This window comes from Chenopodium quinoa, unplaced genomic scaffold, assembly GCF_001683475.1.
Source record: "Chenopodium quinoa cultivar QQ74 unplaced genomic scaffold, ASM168347v1, whole genome shotgun sequence".
In the NCBI taxonomy this organism is placed as follows: Eukaryota; Viridiplantae; Streptophyta; class Magnoliopsida; order Caryophyllales; family Amaranthaceae; genus Chenopodium; species Chenopodium quinoa.
In genome coordinates, this window is record NW_018742764.1 from 387518 (window position 1) to 404232 (window position 16715).

The following is a 16715-nucleotide window of genomic DNA, read 5'->3' on the forward strand; positions in this document are numbered from 1 at the left end:
GGGAACACTTCCTCAAAAAAGCAGTCGGCCAAAAAGAATCAACAGGCCGACAGTTCCGATACAGATGATGTAGTCGTCTACACCATTGCAGGCGGCTTCTCAGGAGGCGGCCCCACTATTAGGGGCAACAAAGATAATATAAGGCGGTTAGATGTAAATTCCGTTCACCAAGAACGGCCGTCCAAATATACATTTCCTGAGATTGTCATCACTGAAGAGGATCTAGGAGGGGTAAGGGGGCCGCATGACGACCCTCTCGTTATTGAATGTAAAGTGGCCAACCAGAGAGTTGGCCGAATCCTCATAGATACCGGGAGCTCCTCAGATCTCATCAGCAGCAAATGTCTGTCAAAACTGAAATATCAGACGGACTGCATACATCCGGCCTCCCACCCTTTAATAGGGTTTGGAGGAGGAGTCGTCCACCCACTGGGACGAGTAGATTTACCCATTCGCCTGGGCGAAAAAGGGAAGGACGACACATGGTAGTCCGGTTCCTAGTAGTAGAGGAACTCTCGGCCTACAACATGATTCTGGGTCGACCAACCCTGAATAATTCCAAGGCTGTTATAATCCCGTCTCTTATGCTGCTTAAGTTTGAGAGGGATAATGGAACAGTCGGCTCCCTAAGGGGAGATCAGAGGATGGCCCGAGAGTGCTATCTCTCGGATGTCAAGCCCACTGTTATGGCCACTGGGTCAAGTGGAGAAAAAACAGACCTTGACAATGTCAAGGAGAGTGCGCCTGTTCAAGAAACAGGCGACAAAAAGAGAAAGGCGTCCCAGACAGAGTCCGCAAGAAAAGCAAGAAAATAGCAATCATTGGCAGAGGAGCGGCCGGATGAGTTCCGCCTCAGCCGGCTGGTGAGCATGCGGACCTGATCTTAGACGACTCCCGTCCTGACCGAACAGTCAAAGTTGGGACGACTGCTCTGAGAAAACCTTGGTGACGACTTTCACAACCTATTGAAAGAATACAAGGACATCTTTGCATTTGAAGTCCATGAAATGCCAGGCATTAGTCCTGATCTGGCAGTACATAAACTCGCTGTGGATCCGAAAAAGAAGCCGGTACGGCAAAAGAAGCGGAACCATGGCGAAGAAAGAAGTCAGGCGGCAGCCGCCGAAGTTAAAAAATTACTTGATGCAGGGTTCATTCGGCAATGTTACTTCCCAGACTGGGTTGCAAATGTGGTGCTTGTTAAAAAGCCGAATGGCACCTGGCGAATGTGTGTAGACTACACAGACTTAAACAAGGCGTGCCCCAAAGACAGTTACCCTCTGCCTAAAATTGATAACCTGGTCGACTCAACAGCCGGCCATGCCTTGATGAGTTTTATGGACGCCTATTCTGGTTTCCATCAAATTCCTTTATGGAAGAAAGATCAGGAGAAGACGGCCTTCGTCACTGATCAGGGGTTATACTGCTACACGGTCATGCCGTTTGGTCTTAAGAATGCCCCGGCTACCTTCCAACGAATGATAAACACAGTGTTCTTTGATCAGATTGGGAGAAACGTCGAGGCATATATTGATGATATGATTGTCAAGACTAAACTTCAGAAAGATCATCTGACGGACCTCCGAGAAACTTTCGCCACACTCGGGCGGCACCATGTCATGCTCAATCCCAAGAAATGTGTATTTGGAGTTGAGTCTGGGAAATTTCTCGGATTCCTTATCAATCAGAGAGGAATAGAGGCGAACCCTGAGAAGGTGCAGGCGGTCATTGACATGCAGTCGCCTCGTACCATCCGAGAGGTTCAGAAGTTAACAGGTTGTCTGGCGGCCTTGGGGAGATTCCTAAGCCGATCAGGCGACAAATGCCTATACTTTTTCCAGGCAATTAAGAAAAAGGCAAGGTTTGAATGGGGGCCGGATGCTGAGGCCGCCTTCCAGAAATTAAAAGTTCACTTGCATTCCTTGCCGAGGCTGGTCAGCCCTTTGCCCAAAGAGGATCTTTACATGTACCTGGCCGTCTCTGATCATGCGTTAAGCGCTGTGCTCCTTGCTGAAAGGGACGGCTGTCAGCTCCCAGTCTACTTTGTCAGTCACGTACTGAAAAATGCCGAGTTGAGGTATCCCCTAGTGGAGAAATTTGGTCTTGCACTCTTCATGGCTGTTAAAAAATTGAAGCCCTACTTTTTGGCACATGCAGTCGTCGTGTATACCGACCAACCAATCAAGCGGCCCCTTACCATCATGGAGTCGTCAGGACGAATGATCAAATGGGCCATAGAAATACAGAGCCTCGAAGTTACTTTCGAGCCTAGAAAAGCAGTGAAGGGGCAAGCCTTTGCTGACTTTATTGTAGAGATGACTCGCCCTCCTGACTCTCAAGTTCCAGACCAAGTCTGGAAGGTATATGTGGACGGAAGCTCTACTTCAAATGGTTGTGGAGCAGGCGTCGTATGTCAATCTCCAGAGGGCGACAGGTTCGAGTATGCTCTACGCTTCAGTTTTCAGGCTTCAAACAATGAGGCGGAATATGAAGCTTTACTAGCCGGGATCCGCATGTGCAAGGCGGCAGGGGCAAGAAAAATAGACGCCTGTTCTGATTCACAATTGATAGTGAGTCAGTACAATGGCGAATACGAAGCAACCCATCCGGCCATGATCAAGTATTTACAGGCGGTCCGACAAGCAGTCGGCTCCCTTGAGGATTTCCATTTAATCCAAGTGCCGAGATCAGAAAACAACCAGGCAGATGCACTGTCAAAATTAGCATCATCCGCCTCCTCCGATACTCCTCGAACTGTTTTTTGGGAAGTAATGGAGAAGAGAAGCATCGAGGAAAACCCTATTGGAATCCTAGACAGAAGCTCAACCTGGATGGATTCAATCAGGGCATATATGACAAACGGTACACTGCCAGATGATCCTCAACAGGCGGCAGCACTGAAAAAACGAGCCTCCTGTTTTGAAATGATACAGGGAGAACTTCACAAGAGGGGGTACCTTCAACCCTTCTTAAAGTGTGTTACTCCTGAAAAGGGACGAGAGATACTAGATGATCTACACTCTGGTTTCTGTGCTTCTCATATAGGTGGTAGGATGCTTGCTCAAAGGGCAAGGCGGCAGGGCTACTTTTGGCCTACTTTGGAAGCAGATGCAATGGAGATGGTGAAAAAATGTGACAAGTGCCAAAGGTTTGGCAAATTAATTCACCGTCCGGCTACTGACCTCACTACCATTCACAGCCCACTACCGTTTGCTAAGTGGGGCATGGACATTCTGGGTCCATATACGCCTGCTACAGGCGGCAGAAGGTATATACTTGTTGCCGTTGACTACTTCACTAAATGGGTAGAGGCGGAGGCTGTAAAGGGAATCAAGACGAAAGATGTAATTTCATTCATTTGGAAAAACGTCATCACTCGGTTCGGAGTTCCCATGTCTATGGTTTTTGATAATGGTCCCCAATTTGAGACGCCTGTTCTCAAAAGCTGGTTGGGTGACCAAGGAATTGCAAACTACTTTGCATCTGTCGGCCGTCCACAAGCAAACGGCCAGGTAGAAGCCTTTAATAAAATCATCTCAGACGGTCTCAAGAAAAAGATTGAACGAGCAGGCGGCCTATGGGCGGATGAACTACCACATGTTCTCTGGGCCATTAGGACGACTGAAAAAGGGGCGACTGGAGAAACTCCATTCCTCCTAACTTATGGTGCGGAAGCTGTTCTTCCAATAGAACACTACGAGCCGACTCTTCGAGTAATGCTATATGACGAAGAGGCAAACTGGGAAGCCATGCGCCTGACATTAGACTCACTTCCTGAAAAGAGGGGCAATGATGTTTTGCGCCATGAGATCTATCGCCTGAGAATGACTAGATCATACAACAAAAAAGTACACAGGCGTCCACTCAAAGTAGGGGACTTTGTACTTAGAAAAATGGAAGCAGTTGGTAGGGCTAATGAGTCTGGCAAACTAACTCCCAACTGGGAAGGACCCTACCGAATCTATGAGGAAGTCAGGGACGGTACCTACCGTCTGGAAACACCAGACGGACAACCGTTGCCTCGAACTTGGAATGTAGATAACCTTAAAAAATATTTCTTCTGAAAGATGTAAAGTAAAGAGCTACTTAATAAAGTTTGCACTTACTATTCAATTTTTGTATTACGAGGGGCATGCCGTCTGTACCTTTACAGTCGGCTACTCTCCATTGAGTTTTTTCACTCTATCTTCAGAGGGGCATGCCGTCTGTACCTTTACAGTCGGCTACTCTCCATTGAGTTTTTCACTCTATCTTCAGAGGGGCATGCCGTCTGTTCCTTTACAGTCGGCTACTCTCCATTGAGTATTTTACTCACAATACTTAGCTAAAAAGATTAGGGCCTGGCCGACCCTGTGCCTAACAGGCGGCTACCCTTCTTTTACTTAGCACCTACGTTCACCAAGAACTTACCAAGGCCATCGGCCGAATGATCAGACCAGGCGCCAAGCCACCTGATCAAATCTACAAAACTAATACGACCTGTCCCAACATCATAGCAGGCGTCCGACGGCATCCCTCCGGATGAAATTCGTCGCAGAGAGCAGCTCCCTTTTGGGTGGAACATTGTTCTATAAACTAATTACACGGCACCTATACGACTGTCCCCAAGGGCAACCACGTAGCCGTTTTTGAGACAAGGATAACTCTATCACTAACCAAACCAGTGGTAGCAGTTGACATCTGAGTCAGATGACCGCCTGTATTACTTGGGATAAATGCAGGGGGTACCTATTGAGTTAATAGCCAACAAACATTGGCGAATCAAGGGGTCTAGCCGGCCTACGCCGCCTGGTACCTCTACTACTCAATCTAGATTGTGACGAAGACTAAGTAACTCCTATGATAACTTAATAGTCACTCAAACTTAGTATGGAGCCTAAAAGGTATGAGTCGTCCGCCTGTTTTTAATAAACAGGGGCTCTCAACCACTACTCTTGCTAGGTTAACAAATTACGAGTTAAAAGCCAACATTGGCAATAAAGGGAAACAACCGGTACCCGCCGCTTGTTATCCTAATTAATTCCTTGGCGACTAGGTAATACTATTTACTTGGTCAGACCGATTGAATAAATAGTTCGAATACCGATTGAATAAATGGCCGACTGATCGTCTATCCTGGAAACAGACAACCAGTCGTCCAGGGGCATAGGCGGCGTACTTACTATTTGTACCTGTTTGCAACGTTCGGCCATGTACAACAGTCGGTCTAGTGAACAATGGGATATTAGATATGGAATACTTAGACAAATTTGAATCAAAACAAAAATTTGATTAAAAATAAGCCGGTCATTAAAGACCAGCAGAATATTCAAAACCCCGGCCCCCTAGCCGGATAATTACAAAGCAAACGGCACGCAGGCCGTGGAAAAAATACATTAAGCTTAAGAAGGGGGCAGTTCAGTATTAGCAGATGCCGCCTGGTCAGCACTCTTCTTGCTGGACTCGGCTTCAGCTGCACCTTCTTTTGATGCCTTACCCCCAAGTGGCACAAGCGCCACAACCGGCTCTTCCTCCTCCAACGCATCTCCCAATGCCTCTTCTTCAGCAGCCGCCAGGATCTCTTGATTATATGTTTCCGAACACTGGCGGTACGTTCTTTCCCATGAGGCAAAGTCGGCATTGGGGAACAGGCGGCCCTAGGTCATGCGCTGGATTTGAGCGGAGTCTTCCACCATCTCCCGGACGAGCTCTTTCTTCTCTTGCTCGGCCTTTTCCGAGAGCTCTTGGGTAAGACTCTTCTCTTGGCTCACCAGGCGTTCTTTTACGTTGGCCAAAGATTTCTCCATGGCTTCGTAAGAGTGCATTTTTTGGCGAAGAGGTTTCAACTCGGCCTTAAGATTTGTGACGGTCGCCTCCAGCTCGTCATTCTTCTTCTGGGCCGCCTCTAACTGAGCCCGAACAGCGGCGGTAGCCTGCGCCTGATAATAAAGAATATCAATGGTCAGTACTTCATTTTGGGCAATTTGAAACATTGCCTTATCACAGTTGGAGGCGGCCATAGCTTTTGCGGCCTTTACCTCTTTGTTTTTCCGATCAATCGGCTTGCGAAGGCTGTTGACTCGGAGCAGGGCCTAAGTACAAAAAAAAAAAAAAAAAAAAAAAAAAAAAAAACAGGCGTCAGTTCCCAAACAAAAAAGATAACAGGCGTCCTGGAACTCAAATACTCAAAAATATGCCAAGTATACCTCAGCAAGGACCCCTGAAATCCCATCAAGGTCAAGGGTGCCGGCACCCCTGACCGCCTCCCTTTCAGATGGAGGAACTACTTTGATCATGGACTTGGCTACCTCAACCAAGTCAAGCCCCTGAGGGCCGGCTGCATCAAGCGTAAGAAAAAAGCAAGTTAGACCTAGTCAAGAAGGAAGCAAGTGTGAAAGTTTTTACAAGTGATTGTCCATACTTCTAGGCGGCCCCGCCGGGGTTTTAGAAGAAGTGGCCGGCTGCTTCTCAGCCGCCACTGTTTTCCTGGAAGACCCAGGAGAACTTGCAACAGTCGTCCTCCGGGCCTTGGGGTCCGGCTGTTGCGAGGAAGAAGCTCTTGGAGTGCCAGACTGAAAACAAAAAGAGTTAGTATATGCATAAGATAACTCCTAAAAGAGGAAGAGTTTTCGAAGCCTACCAAGGGTGCCCCCTTGTTGGGGGAGTCGGCATAAGACTGTTGCATGAGAGAGGCCCGCAACATGGCCGCCGCAGTCTTGGATGCTGTTATTTTACTCATGGCGTCAGCTGCAAAAAATAAACAGCAAAGTTAGTAAAGATCCCAAGTAAACAAGGCGTGAAAAAAAACAGAGTATTTGTCAGGCCGGCTACCTCTAGAGCACCGACTGCTGAGGCCACAGGCAGCCAAAAAGTACTCGTCATAGAGCCACTTGAAGCTCGGGACGCAGTTTAGGGGTACTTGCTCTCGTACCCCTGAAGTAGGGTTCACCCTAGTCTCTACTTTGAAGAGTCCTTTGTCTAGGATCTCTCTTTTAGCCTTTGGGGGAACAGGCGGCATGCTGCGGCCGCCTGCGAGAAGAGGCGGATCCCTATTCCACTTGTTAAAACGTTGGTTCAGCTCCGTGTCTGAACCCTCAATGATAAGGAAGGTGTTCCGCCAATCCTTCCATTTGTTCGCCTTACCTCTCGTCATGAGGTAACCCCTATGGCTTGTTAATTGATACCAGCCGGTACCTCCCGACTTAGGGGTCCGGCTGAGATAGTTCATGTGGGCGAAAGCCTCAAAGCTTGGCTCCACCCCGTACATTTCGCACCCGGCCACATAGCCGAGTACGTTTACTCAAGAGTTGGGGGCTAACTGCCATAACCCCAAATCATACCCATCTAAAATCCGCTGAACAGCCGGATGTAATGGGAAGCGCAGTCCAGCTTTGATGGCCGCCACATAGCAGCCAAAGCAGCCGTCATCATAGCTAGTACCAGCCGGCCAGACGACAGTGTCTTCTGGATCCGGCACGAACAGTAAAAATTCTGGGCCCATTCTGTGGTTAGCAATAAAGCTCTCCACTTTGTCTTGCATGGTTGCGATCCGGCCCCGGGGTACCATGCAGTAGTAGGGGGCGTTTTCCTCTCTGTAAGAGGCGGACGGCTCCGCCCAATTGTCCCCCTTCTCAACTGCATGAGAAAGTCTCGCCTCTTGTAGGCGGCTATGTCTTTCTTCTGAGCCTGGAGAACTGTGGCCAGAAGAGCTGGACTCGGACTCGTCCTCTGACGAGTCCGAAGAGGACGACTCCTCCCCTCTCCTAGAGGGGCCCGCCTCCTCTCCCTTAGAAGGAGCAGGAGGAAAATTAGACATGTCAACGGTAAGATGGGAAGGGACCACCTTGGCCCCTCTCTCAGAACTGTCGGCTTGGCAGCCGCCTCGTTTCAATTCTACATCTGGCGCCTGGTCAGATGTTTCACTAATGAGCACCCTTTGGGAGGAGCCGTCCGAGTTTGATATCATAGCAGTCTGTTTTGTTCTGGCCATCACGTTCTGCATAGACACAGATACAGTCGGACTTTGTATAAAGGGCAAAGATGGGTCCAGAAAAGGGCAGGCGGCACTCCTAGTCCTAGATTCAGCCGTCCCCGGTGACCGGCTGATCACTAACTTAGGTCGTGTCGTGTGCTTCCGTGGTGCCATTTCAAAAAAAATAATAAAAAGAAAATTAAGAGTAAGAGAACTGAGTTACCTGAACGAGTGACGGTTGATGAAGTTCTGGAAATCCGGTGCAGTCGGCTTGTCAGAACAGGCGGTAGGCAGAAAAGGTCCGAAATGTCAGAGCAAGTTCAGGGGTCCGAATGTTCTCGCAAAGTTCTCAAATGTGAAAATGACCGAAGTCAGCACTTCCTTATATAGGCAAAGTGAGAAGGCGAAGGGTCGCTTCCAAATTCAAAATTTGGGCGGGAAAATCTCTCGGCCGTTTGCAAGGTGACACCTGTAGCAGGCCGTCGCCTGTCACCGTGCGACACCTGTCACAGGCGACACGTGACCAGTCACATGCCACCTGTGAGGGGAAAATGATTAGGGGATTTTTATCCACCAATCACCGTCTGACAAGTGGACCAACCAGGTTCCGCCACGTGTCTTTCACGAAGGCCAATAGGAGCCTGCCACGTGTCAATCACAGATACGTCCTCTACGGACCAATCGAGGCACGCCACGTGTCCACCCATGCCAAATGGGAAAACCGGCCAACAAGGCCCAATCCTGTCTAGAGGCCCGGTCAGCCCTAGGTTTACCCTAAACCTAGAGAGTGGCACGCTTCTCAAGGCTATAAATACTTAATTAATCCTCATTAATTAAGCGGTGAAGAAATCAAGAACAGAGAAGAACAGAAACATTACGGAACACTAATAACCGGCTAATCTCGCTAGCAAAGCAGATTACCAACATTAAACACTCTCACCTAGAGAGGTCTTATTACTTTAATTTCCGTATTAATTACTCCTTAATCAGGTACTAACTTGACCGTTGGAGGCGGAGCACTCAGGAGTCTCCGTTATTTTGCAGGTACAGGCGTCCGGTTCCAGTCTCGGAATTGTAACTCTCCCGCAGGACATCAGAAAACCCCGAAACAGGTGGGACATGGGTTTTTGGTGGTTCAGCTAGCATCGGGGAAGAGGGAAGGGGGTGACGTGTGGGGGGAGGGGAGTTGGCACCGACAGCGGGGAGTGGGATCTGGGCATGGCTAGCGCCGGGGGGCTAGGAGGAAGGCTGGCGTCGAAACTCGGTGGTGGCTGGTGGAGGAGTCCGTGTTTTTTTTATTGTATTTTTGAATAAGTTTTTTTAAATATCTAATTGCTTTTTTTTTTAAATAAAATTGATTCATAAATAAGTCATACGACATCTACAAAGAGATTTAGATCTAACAAATATATAATATTTGAATCAAATAAAAAATATTCTGTAAGATTTTTTTTTAATAATATTTTAATTGCTATTTAACAATCATTAAATTTGTTATTAAGAGTTAATTACATAGTAAAATTACAAAATTTAACGAATTTATTAAAAAAAAAATTAACCGGCATTCAGGCTGCAGAATAATCTATTTACACTGGATACCCGCAAAGTTTATACTACCTTCGGTCCAAATTACTCGCAACTTTGGGGTATTATTTGTGAGATATAAAATATTCCAAAGTTGCGAGTAATTTGGACCGGAGGTAGTATATATTATTTAGAAATAATCAAAAGTTCGGCTTGTTTTTGACAGACCGTTCAAAGTTTTAATTATTTTTTACAGTTTTTCCTGCAGAACATAATTTATAATGCAAAGAATATATACTTCATAACCCAAAAAACACCTGATTAGGGCCTGTTCACTTAGCTTAATTTCAGTTTAGTCCAGTTCAGTTCATTCAATTCAGTTCAGCTCCAATCAGTTCATTTCAGCTCAGCTCCTATTAGTTCAGTTCATTTCAGTTCAGTTCAGCTCCAATAAGTTCAGTTCCGTTCATTTCAGTTCAGCTCCTAATTTCCTTATCTCACCAAAAATTTAATTCAGTTCAGTTTAGTTTGGCTCCAATCAGTTCAGCTTAATTCAGTAAATGTAAACAAGCCGTAAACTCAAAAATTATGCGATAATTATTAAAAAAATTGATATATGATAATTAAAAAATTAAATAGGATTTGTGCATCACTCATTACCTCAAAGAACATACAAGGCATATTTAGAGAACATATTTAAATGGTTTGTATTATTAAAATCCAAAAAAACATGTTGAATCAGGTATGTTATTTGTCAAACATGGTATGTTCTTTACAACATTATGTTCTTTTTGCCTTTTGAGCATGGTGCATTGGCCATCTAAAATTATCTAAATTTATTGTAAATCTCATAATAAAAGACTTAAGATTCGATATTTCCTGAGTTTGTTTGCATGCTCATACCAATCAAGCAATGACACTATATAATTATTGGATTTTACGGAAGACAACTAGACAAGAAGTAATAGAATAAATGAACCATCATGAGTTGAATCAATTTAAGTGTGTTGTATCAAGGACTGTTCTCATTGACTAAACTGAACTGAACTGAACTGAACTGCGCTGAGCTGAACTGAACTGAACTGAGCTGATCTGAATATTTTATAAGAGAAGGAAATTAGGAGCTAAGCTGAACTGAACTGAACTGAAAATAAACGTATGAGAACAGACCCTTAGTTTTATTCATTGACCCAGGGGCGGATCTATTAAGGTGCACAGTGAGTCATGTGACTCACCAGCACAAAAAAAAAAATAATAAAAATAAAAAAAAATAAAAAAAAATCTAAGAGACCGCATATTATAGATAGGGGATCTGTTTTTTGCTTCTATTTGAGATTAGCCAGCCCACTGTCAGTTTTTTAAACATCAAAGAGATCGCCTAGGTGGTCTCTTTGTTGCTGCTATTGTCACCACGTCATTAAGGACCTGTTTTCTAGATAACAGGTCTCTTTTTGTCGGCCATTGAATTAAAATAATTTTATTCGCTACTTTCATATTTCATTAAAGAGACCTGTTATATTTAATAACCGGTCTCTTAAGTTATCTAACTTTTTTTTTTAATAATTCTTGTTTTTAAGTAAAAAATCATAAAGTTAGTTTAATGTAGTAGTTTTATAGTATGTATTTTTATATCCTATTTTTGGATTGAAATCATTTTGGTGAAATATAAATTTTTTTATATAATTTTTGGATTGAAACAAGTAATCAATTATTGATGGTTTCTCATAAATTCGAAAATCTTGGATCCGCCATTACATTGACCCTAAGTTTTATTCATTGAGCACAACCTTATTAAGCAAGAAGTGTAACTATATGAATGCTAAGAAGAAAATCATATACCAATGCGGCGATATCTAAATAGTCATCACATATTAGTTCAGGGAACCAAGTCTATGTCTGATCTCATGGACTTTTCTCATGAGTCGGCAAATATATATATTAGGGTGTAACTACTCGGTATTACATTTGACCATCCTAATGCAATGGTTTTGAATGTGCCATTGCATTAGGGTGTAACTATTACATTTGACGTAGCTATTGCAGTATTAATTGTATGTGCCGTTGCATTAGCTTTATTTGGTTGTTGCATTTGATAAAAAAAAAAAAAAAAAAAAAAAAAAAAAAAAAAAAAAAAAAACGTAATCCCTCCATCCCTTAATTAAGAGCTTATTAGGGTTTTTTTTCAAGGGAATTAAGAAAGTTGGTAGAAATACATAAGTGGATGTAAAGTTAAAAAGAGATAGAAAAAAAGAAAAGTGGTAGGGAATAATTGAAGAGAAGGAGAGAGAAAGTGTTGGAAATTGATGTTTAAAGTCATCTTAGTATAAAAAAGTGAATTGACAAGTCATCAAAAAGTGATGAATATTATAAAATAATACAACCTTAAAACAAAAAGGGTAATGTTATATGTAGCCCTAAGGGCTATATATAAGCATTAAATATACTCTTGAAAATTGTATAAAATTAGGAATTCATGACAAAAACACGCGCAAATCAGTGTAATTCGTGTTTATATTTTGATGATTTCTTAACTTTTTACGATTTTCAAGTGTAAATTTAATGCTTATATGTAGCCCTTAGGGCTATGTATAACATTTTCCAATAGGCTCTTAATTTTGGGCTCCCTACAAAAAAAATATAGGCTCTTAATAAAGAGAAGGAGGCAATAGTATTTTGTAAAAATTGATTGCGTTGTGATTTTCATGCAATATTGTAAGAGTGGAATGAAATGTATGGTAGTACCGAATGAATAATGATTGTATGTGTATCATTTGCTAGTCAATATTTGTTGAACTTAAAGGAACATAAACCGAGCAAATACATAATGCAAGAGACATTAGTGAAAAACCTTGACTTTAAGTGAATTTAGGGTCTGTTCACTTCAGCTTAATTTCAGTTCAGTTCAGTTCAGCTCCAATAAGTTTAGTTTAGTTCAGTTCCTAATTTCCTTCTCTCATAAAATATTAATTTCAGCTCTATTTAGTTCAGTTTAGTTCTGCTGCAATTAGTTCAGTTCAGTTCAGCTCAGTTCAGTAAATGTGAACATGCCCTTATTCTAACTCTCAATTAATTGACTAACGACTCTATTACAACTTATTATTAGTAGTTTGATCTCGGTACTATTGAGTTCCTCTACGAACTCATGCTTGATCGGGCTGACACGGGTCTAGTCCAACAAATACTTAGCTTATCCTAACATGAATGTTTTAGGGTAAAGTAGAGTCATTCTTCCATAATAAGTTAAGTTTAATATATCTTTTAATTCAGTGCAATTTTAGCTTATGGTTTACGTTGGGATTAACGCGATTCTTCCCTAATAAGTTCCTATAATGAAAATCATTCGCGTTGCACACATGATAATAGTTTCGAATTTAGTGACTACTACTGAAAAGGGATACCTTTCCCACCAAACAAGTCATTATTACTTATTAGTGCCATTGAGATCAATTTTACCATAATAAAACTTAAAATTAGATAATACTCCGTAAGATCATTCCAAATGACACTACATCAACTCAATAACTTGAGTCATATCCCATACACCTAATTAACTCTACTAAGCTTTCCACTCAAAAGTCAAAACCTTGCATTTTAAAAAAGTAATCTATATGTGTGAACAAGAATCAAACCCTATGTTTGACTGGAAGTTTGACTCAGGGTTGTTAGATATACCTTTCTCAGGACCTACATTTACTTGGACCAATGGACATCATAATGGTAATCCTACATTTGAACGTCTTGACAAAGCCTATGCTACAAATGATTGGATTATTAAGTATCCTGAAGCTTCTATTCTGCATCAACCAATTCTATTTTCGGATCATGCTGCAATTATTCTTCGGGAACATAGAGTTTCGGAGGGTCGCAAACCATATAGAGTAGACAACTGGTGTCTTCTCTCAAAGGAAGTAGCTTCTATCGTATCTTTCTCTTGGAAGTTGGATATTTTGGGCTCCCCTATGTTTTCTATTTCTAGGAGATTGGAGGATTTACGTTCAAAATTGCTTAAATGGTGTGTTACTCATAGAAAGCTTTGGGGCATCAATTGGAAAGAATTACATGATTCAATATCCCCATTAGCTCAAAATTTGGAATCCAAACTTCATAGACATCTTTTTCTTTCGTTAAGGGAAGAAAAAGTCAAGCATTCTCAGGCAGCCTACCTTTACTGGAAGCAGCGGGCTAAATTTAAATGGGATGTGTTAGGAGACTCTCACTCACATCTTCTTTTTTCTTATGTTCAGAACCGTCGTCGAAAGAATACAATTCAAGGTTTACAGACTTCTTCAGGAGATTGGACTTATGATCAGGATCAGATTCGATCTATTGTCTTTGATTACTTCTCCTCAATTTACAGAAGTAATCAACCTCTTCAACAAATTCCTGAGGTTGATTGGTCAACCTTGAGTTTACCCTGTTTATCGAAGGTTCAAAGGACTAATCTTATGGTTCCTTTTTCTGCCTCGGAAATTAAAGCAGCTATGTTTAGTATATATGATGCTAAGTCTCCTGGGCCAGATGGGTTTACGTCTGCCTTTTTTAAGTCTCATTGGTCTGTTGTAGGATCCTCGGTTATTGAAGCCATTCAGTATTTCTTTTTGCATGGTCACATGCTTAAGGAATGGAATCGAACATTCATTGTCCTCATTTCGAAGGTAGATAATCCTCAACAACCTTCACAATTTAGACCTATTGGTCTATGCAATGTTCTCTATAAATGTATTACCAAGTGTCTTGCTGCTCGACTTCGGATAATTCTTCATTCTCTCATTTCCGACTGTCAGTCTGCTTTTGTTCCGGGTCGTCTCATGTCAGATAATGGTCTTCTTGCTCATGAAGTTCTCACTTATATGAATCACTTGCGGGGTCGTACTATGTCAGTTGCTCTCAAGCTTGATATGAACAAAGCTTATGATAGAGTTAATTGGCAATTTTTATGGCAAGTTCTTCAGAAGTTTGGATTTCCCCCGTATTGGATACATATTATTCAACAATGTGTTTCGACAGTCTCTTATCAGTTACTTGTTAATGGAAATCCGACTAAGGTTTTTAGACCCTCGTGTGGTCTTCGCCAAGGAGATCCTCTATCATCATACTTGTTTGTTCTTTGTATGGAAATTTTTTCAGCTATGATTAATCAAGCGGAGAACACCGGTCTTTTTAAAGGAGTTAAAGTATCTCGTTATGCTCCTTCTATATCACATCTGTTTTTTGCAGATGAATCTCTTCTTTTTTTCCAACCTTCTCCCCAGGCCTATTCCAATGTTCTTGGAGTTGTTCCAGCAGTTCTGTGATATTTCAGGTCAGATGATAAATTTACAAAAATCCTTTGTTCGTTTTAGCCCTAATGTTCCAGAGGATTATCGAGATTTTTTAGCCAATTCCTTACAGCTAAAAAGTCTTCCTTCACTTGGTACCTATTTGGGGCTTCCGGTGGATATGGGTAGAAGTAAATGCACAGCTTTTAAACCTCTTGTGGACAAGATTACTTCTCGGTTAACGAGTTTTTCTTCCTTAAATCTCTCACCTGCGGCCAAATTAGTTGTGATCAACTCGGTGTTGATTGCTTCTCTTAACCATATCTTATCTCTTTTTAAGATCCCTTCTTCGATCTCGGACAAAATTAACAATCTATTGGTCAGATTTTGGTGGAAAACAGGGAATCACTCCAAGGGTTTGGCTTTAACTCCTCCTTCTGTCTTGTTTACTCCAAAGGGTTTGGGTGGTCTGGGTATTCGGCATTTGGTTTTTTTTTTTTTAATTCTGCTTTGCTTGCTCGTCAATCTTGGCGTATTATGCAGAATCCGCAACTCCTGGTTTCTCGGGTTTTTCAGGCCAAGTACCCTTCCCTTCTGTGTTTCCGGTCACAAGGTCGTCTTTCTTATCCGTCCTGGGGTTGTCGAAGTGTTCTTCATGGAATACAGACCTTAAAGATTGGTCTTGCTTGGAAAATTGGCAATGGTTCTAAGGTTCACATTCTTCAGGATTCTTAGGTGCCTGGTTCTCCAGTTTACTTTAAGAATTCTCTTGCTGGATTGGTTCAGCCGACTCTGGTGTCTTCTCTTTTGGATCCTATTTCAAATGCTTGGTATCCTACTTTAATTCATGCTTTGTTTCCGTCAACCATTGCCTCCAAGATTCTGAGTCTCGAGCGTCCTCCTCAGCTGATGGATGATTATGTTTATTGGAAATACTCGAGAGACGACAAATTTTCCTCTAAATCGGCTTATGCAAAGCTGGTCGCTTTGTCGGATCAGCTTCTTGAAGGTTCTTCTCCAATTCATCCTATTACTTGGAGTAAATTTTGGGCTCTTCCTATTTTACCCAAATGGAAGCTTTTTATTTGGAAAATTTTTCACAATGCTCTTCCTGTAGCGGATACTTTGAGATCTAAGGGTCGACCTGTAGATCCTGTTTGTTCCTTTTGTTTTCATGCTTCTGAGACTACCGAGCATTTATTCCTTCGATGTTCATTTATCAGGAGATTATGGCATTGTGGTCCTCTAGGTATTCGGCTTCCTTGTTTCAACACCTCCTTCCATCAGTGGTTTAGCTCTTTACTCCTCTCTGTCATATCTATAAAGAATTGGGATGGTTTGGATTCTATATTATCTTTTGCTTGGGCCATTTGGATTCATCGTAAACACATTCGGTTTAGACAATCCACCTGTTCTCTGCCCATGCTTTTCAAGATTGCTCAGGATTGGACTACTCGGAGTCAGGCGGCTAGGAGTTCATCTTCTTTCGATTACTCCATTCCCCCTGGTTTTGGCTCCCCGAATCATTCTTCCTTTCTTGCGGGAAATCCTAATATTTCTCCTACAGTAATTCTTATAGTGGACGGAGCCTGGGATTCTTCGGACTGTCGGGCTGGCATGAGTTGGTGTTTTTATTCGTTAGATACAGCCAGCAGTTTGGGTGGTGCGGCTCGTGCGTGTTTTTCTCTTTCAGCTTTCCAAGCGGAACTTCAAGCTTGTCTTTTTGGTCTTAAGATGGCTCTCCAACGTGGGTATTCTCGTATCCTTCTACGCACTGACTGTTTGTTATTGGTTTCTATCCTTCACAGGCCGTCGCAGGATTTGGCTACTATTTGGGTTCAGCAGTAGCTCCGAGATATCCTTTCTTTGTTTGAAGTTTGTTCTGTTCAGAAGGTTCCTGGAAGTGCGGTTCTTCCTGCTCACTAGTTGGCTACTTTATCTAGGAAACGTCAGTTAATTATCTACTTATTTTAAGTTTTTTT

The 16715-nt window shown here is 42.7% G+C and overlaps 1 protein-coding gene across 1 annotated transcript; it reads left to right on the forward strand.

The window, feature by feature from the left end:
• Positions 1-14782: 14782 nt before the first annotated feature.
• LOC110724448 lies at positions 14783-16581 on the forward strand. Its single transcript, XM_021903865.1, has 3 exons — positions 14783-15220; positions 15277-15444; positions 15520-16581. Exons 1-3 carry the CDS (start codon positions 14783-14785, stop codon positions 16579-16581), a joined length of 1668 nt encoding a protein of 555 aa, XP_021759557.1.
• The last annotated feature ends 134 nt before the right edge of the window (positions 16582-16715 follow it).

Coding starts and splice junctions, on each gene's coding strand:
- LOC110724448 (XM_021903865.1), top strand. CDS start 14,783: ATGATAAATTTACAAAAATCCTTTGTTCGTTTTAGCCCTAATGTTCCA. Junction 15,221..15,276: donor GTCTGGGTATTCGGCATTTG/GTTTTTTTTTTT, acceptor CGTATTATGCAG/AATCCGCAACTCCTGGTTTC. Junction 15,445..15,519: donor AAATTGGCAATGGTTCTAAG/GTTCACATTCTT, acceptor GGATTGGTTCAG/CCGACTCTGGTGTCTTCTCT.